At 44.8% G+C, this 25,357-nt stretch overlaps 2 protein-coding genes across 5 annotated transcripts in view; one reads left to right on the top strand and one right to left on the bottom strand.

The window, feature by feature from the left end:
- The first annotated feature begins 35 nt into the window (after positions 1–35).
- Positions 36–6,666, top strand: LOC139375031 (jumonji domain containing 7). Its single transcript, XM_071116400.1, has 8 exons — positions 36–296; positions 398–551; positions 625–878; positions 1,507–1,563; positions 2,037–2,132; positions 4,343–4,419; positions 4,564–4,723; positions 6,390–6,666. Exons 1-8 carry the CDS (start codon positions 191–193, stop codon positions 6,476–6,478), a joined length of 993 nt encoding a protein of 330 aa, XP_070972501.1. The 5' UTR covers positions 36–190; the 3' UTR covers positions 6,479–6,666.
- A 6-nt stretch (positions 6,667–6,672) lies between these two features.
- LOC139375030 (mitogen-activated protein kinase-binding protein 1-like) overlaps positions 6,673–25,357 on the bottom strand; it is a 75,675-nt gene continuing 56,990 nt past the window's right edge. For 2 of the 4 annotated variants that reach the window (XM_071116398.1, XM_071116396.1), the window contains 15 exons: positions 23,399–23,520; positions 21,441–21,516; positions 21,210–21,321; positions 19,862–20,048; positions 19,307–19,470; positions 18,582–18,640; positions 18,204–18,464; positions 17,866–17,990; positions 16,838–17,022; positions 16,299–16,481; positions 15,887–15,962; positions 13,790–14,814; positions 12,339–13,562; positions 11,936–12,021; positions 6,673–11,761 (listed from right to left, as the gene is read on the bottom strand). In XM_071116398.1, coding sequence (XP_070972499.1) covers positions 11,456–11,761; positions 11,936–12,021; positions 12,339–13,562; positions 13,790–14,814; positions 15,887–15,962; positions 16,299–16,481; positions 16,838–17,022; positions 17,866–17,990; positions 18,204–18,464; positions 18,582–18,640; positions 19,307–19,470; positions 19,862–20,048; positions 21,210–21,321; positions 21,441–21,516; positions 23,399–23,520 — 4,191 coding nt within the window. In that variant the 3' untranslated portion in view covers positions 6,673–11,455. The remainder of the gene's footprint in view (positions 11,762–11,935; positions 12,022–12,338; positions 13,563–13,789; positions 14,815–15,886; positions 15,963–16,298; positions 16,482–16,837; positions 17,023–17,865; positions 17,991–18,203; positions 18,465–18,581; positions 18,641–19,306; positions 19,471–19,861; positions 20,049–21,209; positions 21,322–21,440; positions 21,517–23,398; positions 23,521–25,357) is intronic. The other 2 variants (XM_071116399.1, XM_071116397.1) reach the window with 2 other exon arrangements.

The following is a 25,357-nucleotide window of genomic DNA, read 5'->3' as shown; positions in this document are numbered from 1 at the left end:
AGACAATTTGAGTCGAATTGATGCAATCGTCTTGTAGAAGAAGTAGACGACGCATGCGCGCACAGAAGGTAAACAAATATGGAGACGCATGTGCACGTTTTTACTGTCCATTTTTTGGGGGACAAATATTGATATTACATGTTTTTCTATTAATAATCTTAATCGGGATGTATAGAAGGATCCCCAAAATATGTCAATTTTAAAACTAAAATCGTTTAATGGCAATGTAATGGCAGAAAATAAAACGTTGGATGCAGTGAAAAAGTGTTTGAGAGACTTCCCTCTGGAGGCACGTGGTAAGTTAACAGCAATATCCTCTAAAAAATGTTCAGTTTGAAATACTGTAAGTTTGTAACCCACCTATTACATGCTTGGTGATTATCTTTATTCTTTTCAGAGCTATATCTCAATAAAACAGTGCCGTGTCTAGAGCAGCCCCTTTCCCCTCTTGAGTTCTACCGGGAATGGATTGGTCCAAATAAACCCTGCGTCATCCGGAATGCTTTCGGTCATTGGCCAGCCTTGTCCAAATGGAATCCCTCCCATCTCCGGTACGTGTGTGTGCGCGCGCACTGAATGTACTGGAGTGTGCACGGGAGTACTATCATCTTCTTTTTACTTCAGGGAAGTGGTGGGTTCAAAGGTCATCAGTGTGGCCGTGACCCCAAATGGCTATGCGGACGCAGTTAACCGGGACCGCTTTGTCATGCCTGAGGAGCGGCTGATGACCTTCTCCTCTCTGCTGGATGTTGTGGAGGGGAAGGTGGAGAGCAGGGGAGTGTTCTACGTCCAGAAACAGTGTTCTAACCTGACCGAGGAGCTGCCAGAGCTGACTGGGGACGTGGAGACTCACATACCCTGGATGAGTGAAGCCCTCGGTGAGTTCCATACCAGGCATGTACATCATCTAGAATAAGGTTTTGTCTCACATGGCACCCTATTCCCTATATAGTTAATCACTTAAAAAAAGGTTTGCTCTACATAGGAAATGACCTGCCGTTTTGGATGCAGCCTCTGTATGTGTCTGAAATAAGGCTCTGATCATAGGTAGTGCACTAAAGGCCTCAAATGAATAAGGTGTCATTTTGAGAGGAATAGTAACAAAAACAACTGTAGAACTATAGAATAGATGCCTAGAAATTAGATTTGATTAGCCAGTTAATAAAACTTACAGTGCATACATTTGTAAGAGCGTGACGGGGATATCACAAAGTCAGAGACTTATTTCCATTGTGGTCCTTATAACTTACAAAAAAGAAACAAACACAAAAGATGATCAAACATAGGAAGTGCATGGTGTTTAATCAGCATCAGATAGAAGTAGAGGCAGTTTGGAAAGACAGTCTCTGGTATGGCTTGAGTGGAGAAAGGGGAATTGACTTTCTCCCAGACCTTGACTAACAATCAGTCTGACAGACAGGCAAGAGCTCTTCTTCAGCTCTCCTTGCCATCTCCGACATTCATTGTAATTCCAGGCTTCAGTGCTTGCTTTTTTCTTTTCCCTAGGGAAGTTACCAGATGCAGTGAATTTCTGGTTAGGAGAAGCAGGCGCAGTCACATCGAGTAAGTAGTGTTCTAGTGACACTTACATTGAGATAGCAACACGTTGATGGTCATTTGCATGTCTTTGATGCATAGAATGTATGTAAAGTTACAGAACGAAGGGCTCGATTCAATCAGATCCGCTTTAACCAACATCTGCATAGCGGCTGTTTTGGCAGTGTAGGAGGAGGAACTGCGTAATCCACAAGTGCCTCTAGGCATTATACCAAAAGCGAACATTGCCATTGGCTGCACTGAGTCACATTAACAGAAATCCCATGTAGCCTCATTTTTAAGTTGAAACACTGGAATGTGAGATGTGATCTACACCTCCATTATGATGATAGAAACACTCATCAGTTCCACCTCCGACACCACCAAAACATCCGCTATGGGGGTGTCTGCCATTGCCGGTCAAAGCTTGATCTGATTGAATCTCGGCCCAACTACTTTCCGGATTTTCCGAACTTGAAATAAGTGTATTTGTTTCGCAGTGCACAAGGACCACTATGAGAACCTGTACTGTGTCATCACTGGAGAGAAACACTTCATCCTTCTCCCGCCGTCTGACAGGCCCTTTATACCTTATGGTAAGACATTCAGTCTCAACTATATATATTGTGGCAGACCAGGGGGTTGGGTCAAAACCTTTACACAGATCAGACACGGACAGAGTAGGATTAGTTTCAAAGGTGTTTATTAAAATAATAGTCCAAAAGAAAAGAACAGGACTCCCCAGAGACCCTCTCTGGGATACCGTCTTCTGGGCTCCGGGGTCTTGCTGTATCCTGTTGGGATCAAAAAAACTGACCTCCGTCCCCAACCATACAGGAGTCCTTTCCTCCCCCCAGTGTGCTGGCCTTCTGGCAGCTTTATGGGACTTGTACAGCTGGTGAGCAAACAGCCCTCGATTACTCACCAATCCCCAATTAGTCCTGGCCGGAGAGCCCGTTGAGATCTGGCACGTCCAGCAGATGGAGCCATCGCCTCGATGTATACTCTGTCTGTCACCAGGCCTCGACGAGTCTCCCCCTGGTGGCTGACCTGCTGTACGCCACAATATATGTATGTACAGTTGAAGTCAGAAGTTTACATACACTTCGGTTGGAGTCATTAAAACTCGTTTTTCAACTATGCCCCAAATTTCTTGTTAACAAACTATAGTTTTGGCAAGTCGGTTAGGACATCTACTTTGCGCATGACAAGTAATTTTTCCAACAATTGTTTACAGACAGATTGTCACTTATAATTCCTGTATCACAATTCCAGTGGGTCAGAAGTTTACATACACTAAGTTGACTGTGCATTTAAACAGCTTGGAAAATTCCAGAAAATGATAGGCTAATTGACATCATTTAAGTCAATTGGAGGTGTATCAGGGGATGTATTTCAAGAACTACCTTCAAACTCAGAGCCTCTTTGCTTGACATCATGGGAAAATCAAAAGAAATCAGCCAAGACCTCAGAAAACAAATTGTAGACCTCCACAAGTCTGGTTCATCCTTGGGAGCAATTTCCAAACACCTGAAGGTACCATGTTCATCTGTACAAACAATATTACGCAAGTATAAACACCATGGGACCACGCAGTCGTCATACCGCTCAGGAAGGAGACGCGTTCCGTCTCCTAGAGAGGAACGTACTTTGGTGCGAAAAGTGCAAATCAATCCCAGAACAACAGCAAAGGACCTTGTGAAGATGCTGGAGGAAACAGGTACAAAATTATCTATATCCACAGTGGCCAGAGAGCCCGTTGAGACCTGGCACGTACAGCAGATGGAGCCTCCCCCTCGAAGCCACTGCTCCAAAACTACCATAAAAAAAGCCAGATTAGGGTTTGTAACTGCACATGGGGACAAAGATCATACTTTTTGGAGAAATGTCCTCTGGCCTGATGAAACAAAAATAGAACTGTTTGGCCATAATGACCATCGTTATGTTTGGAGGAAAAAGGGGGTGGCTTGCAAGCCGAAGAACACCATCCCAACCGTGAAGCACAGGGGAGGCAGCATCATGTTGTGGTGGTGCTTTGCTGCAGGAGGGACTGGTGCACTTCACAATATAGATGGCATCATGAGGAGGGAAAATTACGTGGATATATTAAAGCAACATCTCAAGACATCAGTCAGGAAGTTAAAGCTTGGTCGCAAATGGGTCTTCCAAATGGACAATGACCCCAAGCATACTACCCAAGTTGTGGCAAAATGACTTAAGGACAATAAAGTCAAGGTATTAGAGTGGCCATCACAAAGCCCTGACCTCAATCCCATAGAACATTTGTGGGCAGAACTGAAAAAGCATGTGCGAGCAAGGAGGCCTACAAACCTGACTCAGTTACACTAGCTCTGTCAGGAGGAATGGGCCAAAATTCATCCAATTTATTGTGGGAAGCTTGTGGAAGGCTACCTGAAACTTTGACCCAAGTTAAACCATTTAAAAGGCAATGCTACCAAATACTAATTGAGTGTATGTAAACTTCTGACCCACTGGGAATGTGATGAAGGAAATAAAAGCTGAAATAAATTATTCTCTCCACTATTATTCAGGCATTTCACATTCTTAAAATAAAGTGGTGATCCTAACTGACCTAAAACAGGGAATTTTCACTAGGATTAAATGTCAGGAATTGTGTAAAACAGAGTTTAAATGTATTTGGCTAAGGTGTATGTAAACTTCCGACTTCAACTGTATATATCTCATTGTACAATATTAGACACTAAATTGTGTCCATGTCATGTTGTGCATCCTGTTATTTGTATGAAAAGCCCACTTTGTGGCCGTGTATGTATTTGTTCCTCAGAGCACTACCAGCCTGCAGTGTACAGACAGAGAGAGGATGGGGACTTCGACGTGGTTGATGTGGCAGATTCAGACAAGGTGGGTTTGAGTGAAGTGAGCCTATTAGATTATTTTGGATAGTAATCCACTGGCATTCGACAATCATGATGTCAAACACTTTTCCAGGCGTTGTGAGATCTGATGATCTGCGCAGTGAAACAGCAATTCCCTTTCTCTTCCCAGGTTCCTTGGATACCATTGGACCCGTTAAAGCCAGACCTGGAGCTTTACCCTGACTACAGTCTGGCACGCCCACTCCATGTTACTGTCAAGGCCGGAGAGATGCTCTACCTGCCCTCTCTCTGGTTCCATCATGTTCGCCAGTCTCACGGTTGCATTGCAGGTACTACAACTCATACTATAGTATTACTTTAACTAGTATTGTAACTTGAATTAGTACTGTTACTTCAACTAGTTCTGAACTGACTGGTAGTACAACAATTAGTCCTTGTCCTGTTACTTTAATTAGTACTGTACTGGTACTACAACTAGTACTGTACGGTTACTTCAACTAGGACTGAACTGTTAGTACTACAATTAGTCCTTGCCGATTTTATATATCGATACTGTGACTCCCAAGTATCATTTGTAAAAAAATATATATATATTTATACTTCGTTCGGAAAGTATTCAGACCCCTTCCCTTTTTCTACATTTTGTTACGTTACAGCCTTATTCTAAAATGGATTACACCTTTTTGTTTCTCATCAATCTACACACAATACCCCATAATGATAAAGCGAAAACAGAAAATGTTGCACATTTATAAAAAAACAAATACATTATTTACTTAAGTATTCAGACCCTTTGCTGTGAGACTCGAAATTAAGGTGCATCCTGTTTCCACTGATAATCCTTGATGTTTCTACAACTTGATTGGAGTCAAACTTTGGTAAATTCAATTGATTGGACATGATTTGGAAAGGCACAAATCTGTCTATATTAGGTCCCACATTTGACAGTGCATGTCAGAGCAAAAACCAAGCCATGAGGTCGAAGGAATTGTCTGTAGAGCGCTGAGACAGGATTGTGTCGAAGCACAGATCTGGGGAAGGTTACCAAAACAATTCTGCAGCATTAAATGTCCACAAGAACACAGTGGCTTCCATCATTCTTAAATGGAAGAAGTTTGGAACCACCAAGACTCTTCCTAGAGCTGGCCGCCCGGCCAAACTGAGCAATCGGGGGAGAAGGGCCTTGGCCAGGGAAGTGACCAAGAACCCGATGGTCACTCTGACAGAGCTCCAGAGTTCTTCTGTGGAGTTTGGAGAACCTTCCAGAAGGACAACCATCTCTGCAGCACTCCACCAATCAGGCTTTTATGGTAGAGTGGCCAGACAGAAAACGATCCTCAGTAAAAGGCACATGCTCCAGAGCGCTCAGAACCTCAGACTGGGGCGAAGGTTCTCCTTCCGACAGGACAACGACCCTAAGCACACAGTCAAGAGCCAAGACAATGCAGGGGTGGCTTCGGGACAAGTCTCTTGAGTGGCCCGGACTTGAACCCAATCTCTGGAGAGACTTGAAAATAGATGTGCAGCAACGTTCCCCATCCAACCTGACAGAGCTTGAGATGATCAGCAGAGAAGAATTGGAGAAACTCCCCAAATACAGGTGTGCCAAGCTTGTAATCACATGAGGCTGTAATCACTGCCAATGGGGCTTCAACAAAGTAAAGGGTCTGAATACTTATGTAAATGTGTTATTTCAGTTTTATTTATTTTTTATACATTGGCAAAAAATTCTGGGGTATTGTATGTAGATGAGAAAAAACAAACAATTTAATCGATTTTAGAATAAGGCTGTAACGTAATAAAATATGGAAAGTCAAGGGGGTGTGAATGCTTTCCAAATGCACTGTATACATAATCGCAATACACATCGTATCGGCACCGAAGTATCGTGATATCGTACAGCTAGGCTCCTGACAATTCGCGGCCTTGCTACTGAGGTTCTGTTTACAAGGATCATGTATGTATCTTTAAACATATTTTTGTTTTCTTCCTCAGTGAATTTCTGGTATGATATGGAGTATGACATCAAATACAACTACTTCCAGCTGGTGGAGTCGCTGGCTGGAGCTGTGGGGCCGCTTTGACATTTAAATTCATCTGATATACCAGCAAATGTCTTCATGGTTGTGCCTCAAATGGCAACCTATTCCCTTTTATAGCGCACTACTTTTGACCAGGGCCCATAGGGCTCTAGTTAAAAGTAGTTCCATATATAGGGAATAGGGTGCCATTAGGGATGTATTCTATGTAAATAAAGCGCTTAGTCTGAAAAAACTAGTTGAGTGTAATAAATATGTTTTTATTCTCCAGCAGAAAGAGAAGTACAGGGAGTGAATATAATAAAAACACTAAACTGTGGTTGGTACAAAACAGAAAACAAAAGCTCGTAAAATGTCTGAGAAGTGATCCTTCCTAAAAGAGGAACATTCTGGTCCATAATCTGTAGTTTAAGACAAGTAAACATCATAGAAAAGGTGGGGTTATTAAGAACGAGGGTCAGCTACAGGTTATACCAGCCAGTGAAAAAGAGCGGGATCGACTCATACAGTGGAAACAAGCCTAGGGTACGTTGAACCATGCAATCCTACTTAGGAATGAGCCAGTCGGTCAACCTCCACACCACCACCCTTCATGCATAAATACTGATGCATCCTGGCAGCAGATAGGTGCACCTGTACTGTTCCATCAAACACAATCCTATGTATTAATGAAACCTCCAGTCTAGTTAAGGTCACAGTTCTGAATATTATCAGTCAGATGGGGAAATACTGAATAACTAATAAACAGCAGAATATACTTCATTATTATTCTATACCATTACTTATGTCATTTCTAGTCATGTACATACAATGCTTTAATCAAAACTAGAGAGAACAGGCATGGCATTTTGAGAGGCTGTAAGACCCTTTGGGTACCTGATAAGACTTTCTACCAATAAGTGTAAATTTATAACAAGTCTATCAATAACTCAGGAAATTAAACACTATTGTATGCACAGGTGATTAAAATATTGTTTCAGGGCACTAGTGTATTGAAAAGTATGTAAAACACAGCAAAGAATAATCCTGACCAGAGAAATTGTAGGAGGGAAGTGTTAGGGCTTTCTGTTTTAGTAGCAACTGGGCAGTGATGGAGGTTCAACAGCAGAGGGCAGTGTTGTGCTAGTCTGCAGCCACAATCATCAGACCACAATTATTATTCTGTGAGCCTTTGACACAACAGTTACATTACACAGAGACCCAGGTTTAGTTTAGTAGTCTAAGCTATTACAAATACATTACATCCAGGTCGCAATTGTAAATGATAACTTGTTCTCAACTTGCCTACCTGGTTAAATAAAGGTGAAATAAAATAAATGTGACCTATGACCATTTTGATAGGAATGAAAGTGCATTGTTATTGGGGTGGAAAAGTGCCAGGGACCAGGATGAAAACACCACAGCCAGACAAGAGCCAATAAATGTTGAGGAAGAGGTGTGGGGAAAAAAATGTTTTCTGCACGGTTTGTATCTGATGCAAGATCTGTTCTGATCTGATCTGATTTGATCTGGGTTCTTTACCTCTGGTAACCCAACCCTAACATGCTGGCCAGACCAGACACGTCGCATGCACGAGCGTTGCAAAATAAATGTAGAAATCCATGTTATTCAATTATTGCCCCACACTGCTCTAAAATAGAAGTCATTCCTATTTCTGACGCAGATCGCGCTGCAAGTCCTGCCTCTCTCATCTCCTCATTGGTCTATAGAAGCAGGTACCCACGTGCCATCTCCTCATTGGTTATACCCACATGGGTGATTGAAAGACAAACTGTTTTGCTGTTTGTCATGGTAATACTAGGAAAGTTTAGATGCCAATCTCCATAGAAATTAAAAGATGAAAAAGCCTGGAAGGAGGAGAGATGACTAGAAACAATTCGGTTGACTGCTTTATTTATGGATTAACTGTCGGAGTAGAGGACCTTGTGCATTTCAGGTAAAATAACAACTCAATGTTTATTTCCCAGGACAAATTAGCTAGCAACAGCAAGCTAGCTAAATAGGACAAATTAGCTAGCATGTGCAAGCTAGCTAGCTAAATTGCCATACATGTTTAATGCTTTTCGACCTGTCCCCAAATTAATGTAATTGGTTCAGTTTGTTTTGATATTTTAACCTGTGTGTTGTGATCACGTTTGGTGTGGGGGGACAAAATAAATGTTTGCACGATGGCGCACGCGCGCAGCCGGTTTGGCTTCCGAGATGCGATATCTGTATTCAGTCATCAGAAAATGCTTCTCCTCAGTGTCATTCGTTTCCCACAGCAGTAGCTCCATTTCAGTAGTTGCCTTTTGATTACAATTCAATCTTATTTTGGTATAACCCAACACATTTTAAACTATGAAAAACGCTGGTTTTGAATTAAGGCACCCATTTCCTTGAGACATTTTGTATTATTATTTGCACACCTTGAACATCAATTTGGAATACAAAAAAATGTACTGGGAATACAATTCACATGTTTTATAAAACCATCCAGCATAGTTAATGAGCGAGGAGACTCTCAGTTGATGCTGTATATTTTCAAGTCTTCTGTTTTTGCAATGTTGTTCCGCCACTGGTGACCTAGCTCTGGTACAAAACAAACTACAACTCCATTTGTAACGTGGACCTTTTACAACATAATAAATACAACCACACATCACACACAGACAGGGCCTCTCAAAACACAATGTATCAAATCAAATCACCCACGAAAACATGATTATGTCTGATTAATCTGGCTTTTAAGACTTGGAAGGGTCCTGTGTTCCTCTAGTAGTGTGGAGGCTGCCTGGTGTCGGTGGGCAAAAGCCCTGGTAGGGACAGGTACACCAACACAGACATTTCACATTGTAGTGACAACAGTTGTTAGTATTGTTTTAGAGCACTGGGGTCAGGAATGGCATTGAACAGCAACGCCTTCTGATTGTCCAAAAAGTGCAGCTTCTGCTACCCAAAACGACAGCCAGCATCAAGCTCCAACCGCTGGTATAGCACACGCCCCTGCAAGGCAGGTGGCCCGCCAGCCCCCCATATAGCATATGATCACGTCATAAGCCATGAATTATTTTATTTAAATGACAGAAAATTAGCTTTAAAACTGAAACACTTTTTCTCAGCCTCATGGAAAATGTGTAGAATAACAGGACATTTGCTCAGGGATTCTTGACACTTGGGACAATCCTTGTCCGGCAGGGAAACTTTAATTTCATAGTTAAAAAAAATATATTTTGTTGCATTATTTGAGCTTAAAATGGACTTGTTTTGGGAATATATTATTAATTTCCATGTCGGCTGTATGCCTGGAAATGCCCTTGTCTGGAGCAAAGGAACCCAATTTAAAATTAAAAAAATAGGCAATTATGGATATTAATTGAAAAATGATCTTATGAAGTTTCTTGCAAAAGCCCTCTGACTTTAAAGCCTGTTTATCTCAAAACGGATTCCTTAAAGATGTGTCCAGAGATTGTCAACTCCGTCAGATTTGGCTAAAATCCTAAATGAATCAGGAATGAGCAGGGTCATCGATATCACAAGGACCCCTCATTAATGTCCTCAATACATGTATTGCAACAAGCCCCTTCATAGTCTGTAAAGCTGCGTTTTTATTGGAGATTTTCAAATGAATAATTTCCCATATTTTGTATTAAATGTTGAACTTTTGTGTTGAACTTTTGTTGTTTTGAGCATCGGTTGTCACAACTCCGTCACTGGTTTGTCAATTACGTCACTGATGGTCCACCCCCTTAACATCGTTTTTGGTGTAAATATTCAGAACAAATATTGTCATCACTGCTCTGTAACATTTGCTTAAACATTTGAAGACTTTGATTTGCTAGACCTAAAAGATGTTTGCTTTTTAAATGTTTTATGTTCTAAATCTAGAAAAACATGTCACAATGCTAAAGAAATTTGTCCTGGAGCATTTAGTAGTGCTAAATATTTGTATTTAATTTATTTATTTAACCTTTATTTAAACTAGGCAAGTCAGTTAAGAACAAATTCTTATTTACAATGACGGCCTACCCCGGCCAAACCCTAACCCGGACGGCGCTGGGCCAATTGTGTGCCGCCCTATGGGACTCCCAATCACGGCCAGTTGTGATACAGCCTGGAATCGAACCAGGGTCTGTAGTGACGCCTCTAGCACTGAGATGCAGTTTGGAAGTTGCTTCTTTCTTTACATGTTGTGATAGCTGGTACTTTGGTCTATCAAAATATAGATTTCAACTTTTGTTAATATTAAGATAAATATTTGTGGGAAAAAAGTTGAGATTGTCCCATTGTCCCATCTTTCAAGAATCCCTGAGCTCTAAAACATCAACATTTTCTCTCAGCCTCATGGCAATATGTGTCAAATAGCATGAGATGAGCTATAAAACTGCACATTTTTCTTTCTGTGGGGACACCTTGCAAGAGGGGCCCGCAAAACTACGCTACGCCACTGGCTCCAACGCAGCAACTCTAGGGCATCCGGCATTTCCATAACAACAACTTCATTAAAACAAAGTAGCAGGGCACAATATTTGGCAGCAGGGATAAACAAAACCAGTGGTCATGAGAGTGCAGGTGTCTGGTAGTTACTGTAGGTAGCACACAATATATTAGAGGGAAGAAGGGTGATGAATGACGGTCTGTAGTGCAGCTCAGCCACACTGGGAATGAATGCTGAGGCATTGATCATTCTGAGGAGTCTCCCTACAGTATCAGCATCTGTCGGCCATTGTGCTGAGTACAACCTCCCAACCCCTCCTAGGCCTACAGAGATCTGACAGGGATAGAGGGGACCACCGAACCAGAGGGTGCGTCAGAAAGAAAGAGAGAGAAGTGCTTAAAAAAAAAAAAATTCTAAAAAATATGTACAGGCATCCTTCAGGAATATTTTAATCTGTTCATTTTAAAAAGATGTCGAGAAAAAAAATGAAATAAAAAGAAGTACTGTAGTCTGCAGATATCCTTGCACAATGGCTTACGATCCTACATTTGCAAGAGGGTTGGTTGGTTCAGTCTTCAAGGAAGGGTGTGAAAGAAGAGGAGTATTTAGGAGAGCTGCTTGTTGTCCAGCCTCTTCTCCACGGCTTGAAGGAGGAGCTCAGAGTACTGCTCCAGCAGAGCCAGAGTCCTCTCCTCCCCTGAGGCGAATCTCCCCGTCCCTGGTTCTACTGGTCCTACGGGCCGGCAGCCCACTGTACACAGGGAGCCTCCTGCTACAGGTCCTCCAGAGGGGGATGGGGGTGAGCTCTGGGGCAGGGAGCTCAGCTCGGCCCTCACCACCTCAAAGGCCTCAGACAGGACCTGGGCCATCTCATGGTGCTCCTGCCTGGAGTCTACAGGCACACTGTTCACCTGTAAGACACAGACATGACCAACATTACCACAAAAAAGAAGTGTATGGAAATGTTTTTAAAAATGAATGTAAACTTAACATAAAACAGACAGATAGTGGCCAATAAAATAGTAGCCAATGTAAACAAATATTTCTAGTGAACAGGATACTTATTGGGGGAGTGAGTGACTCACCATTCTGTAGAGCTGGGAGGCCTTCCTAAAGGTGTTCTGTAGATCGCTGGCCACCACCCTGCACGACTCCATACTGAGAGAACCGTCTAATAAAAAGCGAGTTATACATGGTCAGGCTGACGCCGCTTAAACTATCCTACTGCAAGTCTCATCATATGTGTCCGACTAGACCACAAGAAACTAGTCAAGTCAAAAACAGAACAGCAAGACGGACAATAGCAGGGTTATTTCATTGGACAACTCATAGCTAGTATGTCAATACAAAGCTATGTTCTAGCTACTACACAAGGAAGGAAAGGACAGACAGGAGGACCACAGAGGGAACGCTCTTCATGGAAATGGGGAAGTGAGAGAGATGGAGAGAAAAAGAAAGAGGGACATGAGAAAGAGAGCCATGCCTCACCCGTCAGGAGGAAATGATTAAGTGACGGAGGACAGGGTGAAGGTGCAGAGTATATGGGGGTGGAGACTGAGACGGTAGGCCACACGGCACCAGTAGTAAAAAAGTGCTTGGTGTTGGCCAGGGGCATGCCCAGACGCAGAGATGACAGGATGAAGGAGGGAGATCGCTGGAGCAAACCTGCACGGTCCTGGCCGGGACCTCCAGATGACAGCAGGTATACGGGACTGCCCTGTAGAGACACCTCCATCACGGGACTCTTCTCCTGGGTCAGGCCCTGGCTCTCCTCCATCTTTGGCTGTTCTAGCCTGTTGTCTACCACGGGGGCCTCAGGACGCAGCTCCGTGGTGAGAAACCGCTGCTCTGCCTCAGGACTCCGAGCTGGGCTAGTCTCCACAGGAGCAGCTGGGGAGAGGGACAGTGCAGTGACTAGCTGGACTTTGTTGGTGAGCACTGGATGAGTCTGGCCCTGGTGAGGTAACAAGCTGACTGGAGATCTGGAAAAGAGGTCGTTGTCCCCTTTGACAGTCTTGGAGGAGGCGGCGGTCTTGGAGGTACTGTTGGGAGTGAAGGCCGCCAGGGAGGGCTTGTCTGGGAGGGGCTTGGAGATGTCCAGGTTGAGCGGGGGCCGGGTGCTGCACATCAGCTTAGCCTGCAGACTCTTGGTGGTTGGGCTGGGGTTGGAGTTGCTTGGAGAGCTAGTGATGAGGGTGGGGATAACTGCAGCCTGGGGCATGGCTAAACCCAACGCCAGAGGGGAGGAGGAGGATAAGGTGGAAGAGACAACGGCCACGGGGGTAGACGGTTTAGTACTAAGACTCTGGGAGCTCTGGGAGGAGCAGCTCCGGCTCTTGGTGGGAGCGTTTGACGTGTCAGAGCTGGACCCCCTGCGTGACTCTGTAGACTCAGACTCTTCCTCGGCCATGTTTAGGCTGTCTCCCATGGACATGGAGCGGGACATCTTGGCCATGGAGCTGGTGGTGGGGCTCATGTAGGAGCAGCGGGATTTGATGCTCCTGGGCGTGGGGGCAGTGCCGTGACTGCTACTGGTGATGTCCCGGGGTTGTGGGGAGGTGGGGCTGCAGAGGGGGGGCACGCTGGGCAGGGTGCGGCGGGGGGTTGTGGGGAGGGTCACTGGACGCTCGTTGGCCTGGGATTGATGAGACTGGGAGTGATGGGGCTGAGGGGCTACCTCCTTGGAGGGCCGAGACAGGCTCAGAGGCATTTCTACAGACAGAGAAGATAAATGATTAGCCTATGCAGGCCAGGGCAGTGTTAACAACATTTCTGTCTCTTATTAGACATTCAAGGAAGAGCTTGACCTTTTACACCATGCCTAGAATATAAAATTAGGACCTTTTTAAATCATAATATTTTCCTGCAAAACATCATACATGATCATAACATCAATACACTAGCTGGACATGATCACAATCACATGCATAGTGTCTCACCCTCAGTGTGCAGGTTCTGGACTGACTGGGACTTCCTCATGCCTGTAAAGGTGAGGTGTGATGCTGCAGCCTTGGCCACAGGGCTGACTATCCTACGGGAGTCCACTGCAGGGTTAAAAAGCTTCTTCCTCAGAGGAGAGGCCCGGAGATTCAGACCCTTCTCCGTAGTGTCCACTACTTCTAGTCTCGCGGTAGTGCCCTTCTGAGATTCTTCTGAGCCCTTCCTCCGGTTGTGGCTCTGGCCCTGGTTGTGGCTCTGGCCCTGGCTGTAGCTCTGGCCTTGGCTATAGCTCTGGCCCTGGTCGTGGCTCTGGCTGTGGCCTTGGCTGTGGAGTTGGCTCTGGCCCTGGCTGTGGATCTGGTTGTGGCTCTGGTCCTGGTTGTGGCCTTGGCTCTGACCCCGGTTGTGGCTCTGGTCCTGGCTGTGGCTCTGTCCCTGGCTGTGGCCCTGGCCCTGGCTCTGGTCCTGGCTGTGGCTCTGGTTCTGGCTGTGGCTCTGGCTGTGGCTGTGGCTCTGGTCCTGGCTGTGTTCTTGGCTCTGGTCCTGGCTGTGGCTCTGGCTGTGGCCCTGGCTCTGGTCCTGGCTGTGGCTCTGGCTGTGGCTCTGGCCCTGGCTGTGTTCTTGGCTCTGGTCCTGGCTGTGGCTCTGGCTGTGGCCCTGGCTCTGGTTCTGGCTGTGGCTCTGGCCCTGGCTGTGGTCGTGGCTCTGGTCCTGGCCCTGGTTGTGGCCTTGGCTCTGGTCCTGGTCCTGGTTGTGGCCTTGGCTCTGGTCCTGGTTGTGGCTCTGGTCCTGGTTGTGGCCTTGGCTCTGGTCCTGGCTGTGGCTCTGGCCCTGGCTGTGGCTCTGGTCCTGGCTGTGGTCTTGGCTCTGGCTCTGACCCTGGTTGTGGCTCTGGCCCTGGTTGTGGCTCTGGCCCTGGTTGTGCTCCATGAGGGGCCTCACCTCAGAGACCAGGGGCCTCACCACACCGCTGGCTACCTTCCCCTCAACACCGCTCTTCGAGGGGAATGGAAAGGCCGTCCTGCTAGAAAGGAAAAACAGTGATCCGTTCAGATAGGACTGTTTGTCAACACACTCAGTCATTTAAAAGGATAGCTCACTTTTGTGATAGATGAGTGTGGGTTAACAGAATGTTCTTTGGTTAACTAACTGATACACTAAATGGCCAAAATTAAAATAGAGCACACAGCCATGCAATCTTTATTTACAAACATTGGCAGTAGAATGGCCCGTACTGAAGAGCTCAGTGACTTTCAACGTGACACCGTCGTAGGATGCCACCTTCCCAGCAAGTCAGTTTGTCAAATTTCTGCCCTGCTAGAGCTGCCCCAGTCAACTGTAAGTGCTGCTATTGTGAAGTGGAAACGTCTAGGAGCAACAACAGCTCAGCCGCGAAATGGTAGGCCACACACGCTCAAGAACAGGACCGCCGAGTGCTGAAGCGCGTACAAATCGTCTGTCCTCAGTTGCAACACTCACTACAGAGTTCCAAACTGCCTCTGGAAGCACAATAACTGTTTGTCGGGAGTTTGGAGGATGCCAGGAGAACGCTACCTACCGCAATGCATAGTGCCAACTGTAAAGTTTGGTGGAGGAGGTATAATTGTCTGGGGCTGTTGTTCATGGTTTGGGCTAGGCCCCTTAGTTCCAGCTACAGCATACAATGACAGTCTAGACGATTCTGTGCAACAGTTTGGGGAAGGCCCTTTCCTGATTCAGCATGACAATACCCCTGTGCACAAAGCGAGGTCTATACAGAAATGGTTTGTTGACATCAGTGTGGAAGAACTTGACTGGCCTGCACAGAGCCCTGACCTCAACCCCATCGAACACCTGGGATGAATTCCAACGCTGACTGCGAGCCAGGCCTAATCACCCAACATCAGTGCCCGACCTCACTAATGCTCATGGCTGAATGGAAGCAAGTCCCCACAGCAACGTTCCAACATCTAGTGGAAAGCCTTCCCAGAATCGTGGTGGCTGTTATACCAGGAAAGGGGGGACCAACTCCATATTAATGCCGATGATTTCGGAATGAGACGTTCGATGAGCAGATGTCCACATACCTTTGGCCATGTAGTGTAAGTATGGCATACCTTCCAGGAGAGCATTGGGACAGGAACTTGGAGGAGATGCTGACACTGTCCGGGGTGACAACTCTGGTCGGGCTCACTGACAATCAAAGAGGAGAAATACAATGAATACATCTGAGATATTTTTACTATCAACTTGTGTGTGTCTCTATATGTGTATACTATTGTGTCTAATGTACTCCTGGCTGCACAATTAATTTGTGTGGACAATACAGTTTGAATTGAATATTCCATGTGCCAGTTGAAAGGGAAGCTTTCTTGAATCTCTCAATAATATCTATTTTCTCCTGAAGTGTGCACTCGTTCACTACCTCCCACAAATCTAAAAGCACTGAATCGGTGGAGGCATGGGCTAGTGGGAGTTTCCACCAAATGTCTTATACCAGTCAAGGAGAGACATAGATGCTGTTCTTACCTGAGTTTTTAAGCTCAGCCAGGTTGCCAAAGTGCTGTTTGAGGAAGGCCTCCTGGTCAGGGGTCTTAGGTACTACTGTTGTCCCCTTGGCCTCTCCCCTCCCTACGCCCCCCTCCTCTTCCTCCTCCAGTTCCAATTCAGAGGAGTTCCCATCCACACTGAGAGGCTCTGTGGGCTCAGAGTCTGACACAGAGAAAATTGATTTGAAGAACTTTATTTTTCCTGTTAGAACTGTAGTCATACGACACAGAAAACACACAGATATCCAAAACTGTTTGAATTGTGATTGGTGAAAAATAATTGTTTGCTGTACTTATCCAGGAAATGCAGATGAGCTTTGTGATTTACATGAATTCACTGAAAGCCCACACTAACACGGTTATATTACAGTATTGCACTTTTCACAAAGTCTACTTTCGGCCAGCTAATAGCCTAACAAACTGATCAAGCAACATTATGGACTAAACATCAAAAACGGTTGCTGCGGGAATATTTTAGGTCACATTAAGATCCTATGCCTCTGTGTGCATGTGTCTCACTCTCTCCAGGAGGCTGCTGCTGGCTGTCTGGGCTGGACCGTCTGCTGCTGGAGTAGTCCACAGAGCAGGCGCTGTCTGGGCTGTGTTTGTCATGGTGGCCCTGGCTCCACTGGCTGTGGTTCTGGCACCCCTTCACACTCCTGCTGGTCTCAGGCCCGGGCAGTAGCTCTTTCACTAGGTACTCACTATAGAGGAAACACAGATAGTGGATATATGGGTTGGGATTAGGTGGTATGTATACTGTATACATAGACTACGGTATCTGATATGTAGGGAGCTGGTATTCATAAAGTATCTCAGATTAGGTGTGCTAATCTAGGATAAAGTCTCCCTGGTCTTTTATCATCGAAAAGGCAAAACTGACCCTAGATTAGAACTATCCTGATCCTGCAGGTGAAGAAGACAGAAGTGGAGGTCCTGGGCTGGTGTGGTTACACGTGGTCTGCGTTTATGAGGCCAGTTGACGTACTGCCAAATTCTCTAAAATGACGTTGGAGGCGGCTTATTGTAGAGAAATTAACATTAAATTCTCTGGCAACAGCTCTGGTGGACATTCCTGCAGTCAGCATGTCAATTGCACACTCCCTCAAAACTTGAGACATCTGTGGTATTGGGTTGTGTGACAAAACTGCACATTTTAGTGTGGTCTTTAATTGTCCCCAGCACAAGGTGCACCTGTGTAATGATCATGCTGTTTAATCAGCTTCTTGATATGCCACACCTGTCAGATGGTTGGAATATCTTGGCAAAGGAGAAATGCTCACTAACAGGGATGTAAAACAAATTTTGTGCATATTAAACATTTCTGTGATCTTTTATTTCAGCTCATGAAACATGGGACCAACACTTTACATATTGCGTTCATATTTTTGTTCAGTGTAATTTGGAATGCTTTATGAATACAACCCCATGAGTTTTTTAAGGTCAGAGGCACTTGGTCAGTGAAAACTAAAGGCCCAAACTATGCAGTCATTTCTTGGCCATATACAGTGAGGAGAAAATGAGATACACTAATGGCGAGAGTTTACCTGCCAGCTAAGCTGACCCTGTCCTCACAGCCCTCGGGGTAGAGCACTGAGCCTGTCTCTGGGGTCTGTGGAGAGAACATGATGTAGTGGGGTCGCTGCTGGGACCTCTGCTCAGACTCATCCTCCTGCAAGTAGCAAACAGAGACATATTAGTATGAGTTCTGATGGTGCTAACAATAAACTATACTTTATTCTACCTATAAGTGTTCCTATGGGCCCTGGTCAAAAGTAGTGCAGGGATTAGGGTACTATTTGGGACGAAGACAAAGAAGCCTTTTTGAAGTCCACTTCACTTCCACGAGTGGTTGGATATTTCCCTCTCTCTGTGATCCACTCACCCATGCAGTAAGGGGTTGCAGGCTGATGGTGCTGCCCAGTTCATCCTCCCTGAATGGGTCTCTGAAAGCATCAGGCTGGGTCTTGGTCTTGTTGGGGGAGGAGGGGGGCATGGCGAAGGAATCCAGCTGTCTGAGGTCCAACATGGACTTGACCATCAGCTCCATGCTGACCATGCCTCTGGACCAGCGGCGCCGCGGACGGGGACCCCTTTCCTCACAGTGATGATTGCCCTGGGAGGAACGCCTGCCAAAAGAGCTCTCCTATAGGGAGGGAGGGAGGGAGGGACGGACAAGGGTTCAGTTAACAGTTTATAAGGGGAATATTCACTGACTGTGTTAGTGGGAAAATATTCACTGACAGTTACAAGAAATACTAACCCTTTTCAGTTCTCTGCCGTGAGAGTTATTAAGAGAGTTGTGCTTTTCGTCTGAGGTGTCTGGAAAGCAAACACAAAACCAACCGATATTTCAGGATGTGTGCTGCCATCAACATTGCCACGAAAAAACACATTCTTAATACTGTAGATATACACTCTGTATACCACTCAGTATACATTGAGTTGCACCACACCGCCTTTTGCTCTCAAAACAGCCTCAATTCGTTGGGGCATAGACGCTGGCTCATGTTGACACCAATGCTTCCCACAGTTGTGTCAAGTTGGCTGGATGTCCTTTGGGTGGTAGACCATTCTTGATACACACGGGCAACTGTTGAGCGTGAAAAACCCAGCAGCGTTGCAGATCTTGACACAAACCCGTGCGCCTGGCACCTACTACCATGCCCCGTTCAAAGGCACTTAAACATTTTGTCCCATTCACCCTCTGAATGGCACACATGCACAATCCATGTCTCAATTGTGTCAAGGCTTAAAAATCCTCCTTTAACCTGTCTCCTCCCCTCCATCTACATTGATTGAAGTGGGTTTAACAAGTGACATCAATAATGGATCATAGTTTTCAACTGGATTCACCTGGTCAGTTTGTCAGAACTTTGTTCTTAATTGACTTGCCAAGTTAAATAAAGGTTCAATTAAAACAAATTCAATAATGTTTTGTATACTCAGTGTATTGTTTGTGTACAAATGTATTTCTGAGATACCAACCTGTCTCTTCCTCTGCACTGCAGCCTGACACCATGTAAGGAGAGATCATCTCTTCCTCCTCCTCCTCCTCCTCTATCCCCTCCTCCTCCTCCTCCTCCACCTCTTTGTCGCTGTCAGAGGACATGGTGACTATGGGAGGGGTTCTGTGCACCTCTCTCCTGGTGCTGCACAGAACAGACAGAGAACAGAGCAAATCATACTACTAGGAGACAATGGTCAAATGTCTCTGATAATGCAACATGCTACGAAAGGAACACTGGTCATTCACTAGCAACGTTCATAGCGACAAGCCTGTCTTACAAATGATACAGAACACAGGATTAACAGTTGCTTGTCACTCCAATTGTCTTCAGAATGCGTCTCTCATCCAGTGTTGTAAACGCCATGTTTGCTTTCTAAGGGTATTAGCTAGCACAAAACATGTTATCCAATTAACTAGGTACTCCAAGGAGGCCCTTTGCTTCACTTTGGAGCTAACAAGAATAACAAAACAGGAATAAGAAATGTAAATCAAGGTACTTGTTCTACAATGATGTGTTCCAATAGGGTAGCTACCTGAGATTGCAAGGTTTGTGAGGCGGTGTCTTCTGAACTGGCTTGCCACTCTGTTTGAGGTCTGACAGACGCTGTCTCATACTGATGGTGAGCTCCGGGGCCAGACGCCACACAAAGATGCAGCTGTCACCAGACACAGTTATCATGTGCTTGCAGTCATTGGTGAACTTCATTCCAGTCACAACCTCTGTGAAAAAGAGAAAAGACAAAACAAATGACAAGGATGAAATCATCTGGGCACTTTCAGTTATGGAAAGAAGTAGAAGGTGTTCAACCAACGTCAGTAGAGGTACAACCTAAAAATGTGTAGACATCGTTGACAGGAAAAGCCGCAGGGCTCGCTCACCGTTAAAAATGTGTTGTTTTATTAGACAAGTTTAAAAGACCGACTTTATCGGCCTTCAAAGGCCTTCTTCAGAAGAATCACAAAGGGAATGGACAAGTTTATATAAGGCATGGGGAAGACAATTAGGACATCTTGACAGATAATTGATCTGTGGAATTCACAGTATGAAACAAGTGTCTCAGATTAGGTTTGCTAATCTAGGATAAAGTCTCCCTGGTCTTTTATAATCTAAAAGGCTAAACTGATTCTAGATCAGAACTATACTGAATAAAAATATAAACGCAACATTTTCAACGATTATACTGATATAAGGAAATCAGTCATTTGAAATAAATGAATTAGGCCCTAATCTATGGATTTCACATGACTGGGAGCCAGGCCCACACACTGGGGAGCCAGGTCCAGCCGATCCTAATATGTTTCCCCCCACAAAAGGGTTTTATTACAGACATAAATACTCCACAGTTTCATCTGCTGTCCAGGTGGCTGGTCTCAGATGATCCCGCAGGTGAAGAAGCCGGATGTGGAGGTCCTGAGCTGGCGTGGTTATGGTTGTGAAGTTGGTTGGACGTACTGCCAAATTCCCCAAAATAACTTTGGAGGTGGCATATGGTAGAGAAATTAACATTCAATCCTCTGGCAACAGCTCTGGTGAACATTCCTGTAGTCAGCATGCCAATTGCACACTCCCTAAAAACTTGAGATATCTGTGGCATTGGGTTGTGTGACAAAACTGCACATTTTAGAGTGGTCTTTTATTGTCCACAGCACAAAGTGCAGCTGTGTGATGATCATGTTGTTTAATCAGCTTCTTGATATGCCACACCTGTCAGGTGGATGGATTATCTTGGTAAAGGAGAAATGCTCACTAACAGGGATGTAAACAAATTTGCGAGGGAGAGAGGAAGAGGAGTTCCAGCTGGTTTCTCCTTCTGATCACACTACAGGTTGTCATTCAGCCATTTTGCTGTCTTTTTTTCTAACTAAATGGGCTATTTTTACCAGAGTGTCCGAACATGGTGGCCACACACTCTCCAGAGTAGAAGTCAAAGATGCTGATGTTCTTGTCTGAGCAGCTGGTGGCCACATACAGTCCTGAGGGGTCGGTCTGAACCTTGGGAGAGGAGAAGAATGATTTAAACACCACTTGTAGCGCACATTATTATAAACCAGCAATCTGTGTTGTCAAATGAGTCTTCACAGTGACACCACATTACATGAAAACATGCAAACCTTGATAACAGTGCCATCCTCTCCTTGGGAGCCCTTGTACAGTTTCTTCTGTTTGCCGTTACTGATGTTGAAGATTCTGTGGGCGGGGAACTAAGAGTTAGACAAAAGGACAGGTCTAGAGGCTTTACACCTCCACACACAGAAGTGCAGGTGTGTCTGTTTCGATCTCAACGTGAAAACACACCAGCAGCTCAGTACTCCAGGAGTAAATCACAAAAACAGTTTCTGCTGTTGAAGCACGAATGGGTTAATCACAATCCTCCGTTTTATCCACTGTCAGCGCGTCTCCACACAAGGACAACGGAGGACGATAAGTCGATAGCCCAAAAGTCAGACACTTCTACCCATTTACATCCTGCCTCAGCAGTTAAGGTTATGACCCCACGACTTTCAGATCAAGGGACTGAGTCATCTGACCCAGGGAGTTCAAGGAAACACGTGACTGTGTTCTGTTCATGAGTCAGTGAACTCTGTGCCACATAGTGTGCTAACAGCACAGCAGCTCAGCTGGTAAGCATGTCTCTCCCCAGCTGACCACATGGGGTCACTAACAGTCTAACTGGTGTATTTCCACGAAGTGCAGGAAGGAAAGACCAGCAGCCACCAGCTGGCAGACAACCACCCACAAGGCCCAGCCAGGGCCCAGCCAACCTTGGGAGGAGTTGGCAGAGTGTGGGCTGAGGGCAGCCAGTCAACCATTGGTTCTCACTTTTAGGCACTGCTGCTTAGTTATATAAGGAACAAACCAGAGCCTGTTAAACAAAAGCCCTTTAACTCTACAACCTACATTTATCATTAAAGTGCCGTGAGATGTCCTAGTTTTCATAGCAGCATGAGGTGTGTTTACAGTTGACTTAAAGTATCTCCAGCTGAGGGAAAGCCCTTTTTGGACTGTTGTACTACTCTCCCACATTCCTCCAATTTACACCAACTGATAAATAAAGCTGTACACTATAACCCGAGGGTGGTTGTTAACATAATTTGAAGGTGATTGTTTGAATTTTCTCCATTATGGTTGATTTTATGGTTGACTTTCATAGCATGTTGTTACTGTTGTTGACACAAGGTGGAGTATGTGAGTGAAAGATGGAAACACTTGTGTAGGCAGGCAGACCGAGGCACGAGTAGGATAAACTCAGGTCAGGCACATGGACAGCAGCATGTCTGTAGCTGCAGATAGCTAAAGACAGAACGAGCCGGGGGCAAGGCCCTCAATCTCATCCGTCCTGTGTCGACAACACCTGAGTTAAGGGATAATCCACCTGCTAGGGAGGGATGACTGCACAGTCTGGCAGATTACTGAGGGAGAGAGGTCACACGTACTCACGAAGACACACACGTGCACAGACACTAATATATACACGCACACATGCGTACACATGGATACACGCACGCACACACACACACCAACACTGACATACAAACACACGTACACAGAAACACAAATCCATACGGTTAGATTCTGGGTTAAACTTGGAACATTGTTATACTGAGCAGTATAGTATCTGAGGGGTGAAAGAGACTGGTTTTTACATCAGAAGTGAATGGTTATCTGTAGGATCCAGATGGGTGGATGTTGGGTGGACAGGAGGAAGTCACAGGATTGCTATAGGGGATACGGATGGACGTCTGTGGATTAGGCAAATGAGAGGTTGAGGTCAGGTCAGATCCCCTTAAGGGAGAAATGACGGTTTATTACCCTATTACTTTGTCTTCCTGTCAAACCATAAAATATGTAAGGATCAGAGAGAAGGAGTGCCTAAATTGGAGTATATATATACTTGTGGTGTAAACATGTTTTGTCTGAATGCTGAATCGATCCTCAGGGAAGAAATACACTTGGTTACGCTTTCATAATGTCTGTTGAGTGTTTTGCTCGAAGAATTAGAACCTAACAATATAAAGTCATCGAGAGAAACAGAGACAGACAAGCAAGGACAGGTAGACTAGGCCCCCACCTAACGCTGCGGTCTTGACAACCAATAGCGGCGTACTTCCTGGTGGGGTCGATATCCATGTCATACAGCGTCGTCTTGCGTACGATGTGGTGGGTGCGGGTAAACACTGTTCCTTCATCTGACTGTGAACAAAACAAGATGTTAACATAACCAGAGGTTAAAACAGGTCAGTCACTCACTGCCATGCTAGACCATTAACACTACTGTAAATGCTCCAGTGAGTAATGAGAGTTTTGGCAGACATACAAAGTCGGAGGTTTCCATACACCTTAGCCAAATACATTTAAACTCAGTTGTTTACAATTCCTGAGATTTAATCCCAGTAACAATTCCCTGTCTTTCTTCCCTGTCAGTTAGGATCACCACTTTATTTTAAGAATGTGAAATGTCAGAATAATAGTAGAGAGAATAATTTATTTCAGCTTTTATTTCTTTCATCACATTCCCAGTGGGTCAGAAGTTTACATACACTCAATTAGTATTTGGTAGCATTGCCTTTAAATTGTTTAACTTGGGTCAAACGTTTCAGGTAGCCTTACACAAGCTTCCCACAATAAGTTGGGTGAATTTTGGCCCATTCCTCCTGACAGAGCTAGTGTAACTGAGTCAGGTTTGTAGGCCTCCTTTACTCGCACCCGCTTTTTCAGTTCTGCCCACAAATGTTCTATGGGATTGAGGTCAGGGCTTTGTGATGGCCACTCTAATACCTTGACTTTATTGTCCTTAAGTCATTTTGCCACAACTTGGGTAGTATGCTTGGGGTCATTGTCCATTTGGAAGACCCATTTGTGACCAAGCTTGACTTGCAAGCCTCCCCCTAACATAACGACGTTCATTATGGCCAAACAGTTAGATTTTTGTTTCATCAGACCACTGGACATTTCTCTAAAAAGTACGATCTTTGTCCCCATGTGCAGATGCAAACCGTAGTCTGGCCTTTTTATGGCGGTTTTGGAGCAGTGGCTTCTTCCTTGCTGAGCGGCCTTTCAGGTTATGTCGATATAGGACTTGTTTTACTGTGGATATAGATACTTTTGTACCTGTTTCCTCCAGCATCTTCACAAGGTCCTTGGCTGTTAGGGACCGATAGGGACTATTTGCACCGAAGTACGTTAATCTTTAGGAGACAGAACGCATCTCCTTCCTGAGCTGTATGACGGCTGCGTGGTCCCATGGTGTTTATACTTACGAACTATTGTTTGTACAGATGAACGTGGTCCCTTCAGGCATTTGGAAATTGCTCCCAAGGATGAACCTGACTTGTGGAGGTCTACAATTTTTTTTATGAGGTCTTGGCTGATTTCTTTTGATTTTCACATGATGTCAAGCAAAGAGGCACTGAGTTTGAAGGTAGGCCTTGAAATACATCCACAGGTACACCTCCAATTAACTCAAATTATGTCAATTAGCCTATCAGAAGCTTCTAAAGCCATGACATTTTCTGGAATTTTCCAAGCTGTTTAAAGGCATAGTCAACTTAGTGCATGTAAACTTCTGACCCATTGGAATTGTGATACAGTGAATTATAAGTGAAATAATCTGTCTGTAAACAATTGTTTGAAAAATTACTTGTGTCACGCACAAAGTAGATGTCCTAACCGACTTGCCAAAATTATAGTTTGCTAACAAGAAATTTGTGGAGTGGTTGACAAATTAGCTTTAATGACTCCAACATAAGTGTATGTAAACTTCTGACTTCAACTGTAGTTAGAATGGGTCATTGTACAGTGGTTCGTCCTTTAAAAGTTGCAGCGTACTGTGGCACGTTATTTAAATGTGAACCACTGGTACCATTAATGCTAGTTAGTGCAAGTTTGACTACTAGAGGACTACCATCTTTGAGATGCATTTGAAAGCCTTCAATAGAGGTAGTACTAGAAAATGTAAAACCTTTTTCCGTAAGAACATAGTACATGGGACTGATTTTAAGAAATTTAGCTTAATTAATTTGATTAACAT

Source organism: Oncorhynchus clarkii, chromosome 19 (genome assembly GCF_045791955.1).
Source record: "Oncorhynchus clarkii lewisi isolate Uvic-CL-2024 chromosome 19, UVic_Ocla_1.0, whole genome shotgun sequence".
NCBI classification, from domain to species: Eukaryota; Metazoa; Chordata; class Actinopteri; order Salmoniformes; family Salmonidae; genus Oncorhynchus; species Oncorhynchus clarkii.
The sequence above is the reverse complement of the archived record's forward strand: the minus strand, read 5'-3'. Positions and strand labels throughout refer to the sequence as shown.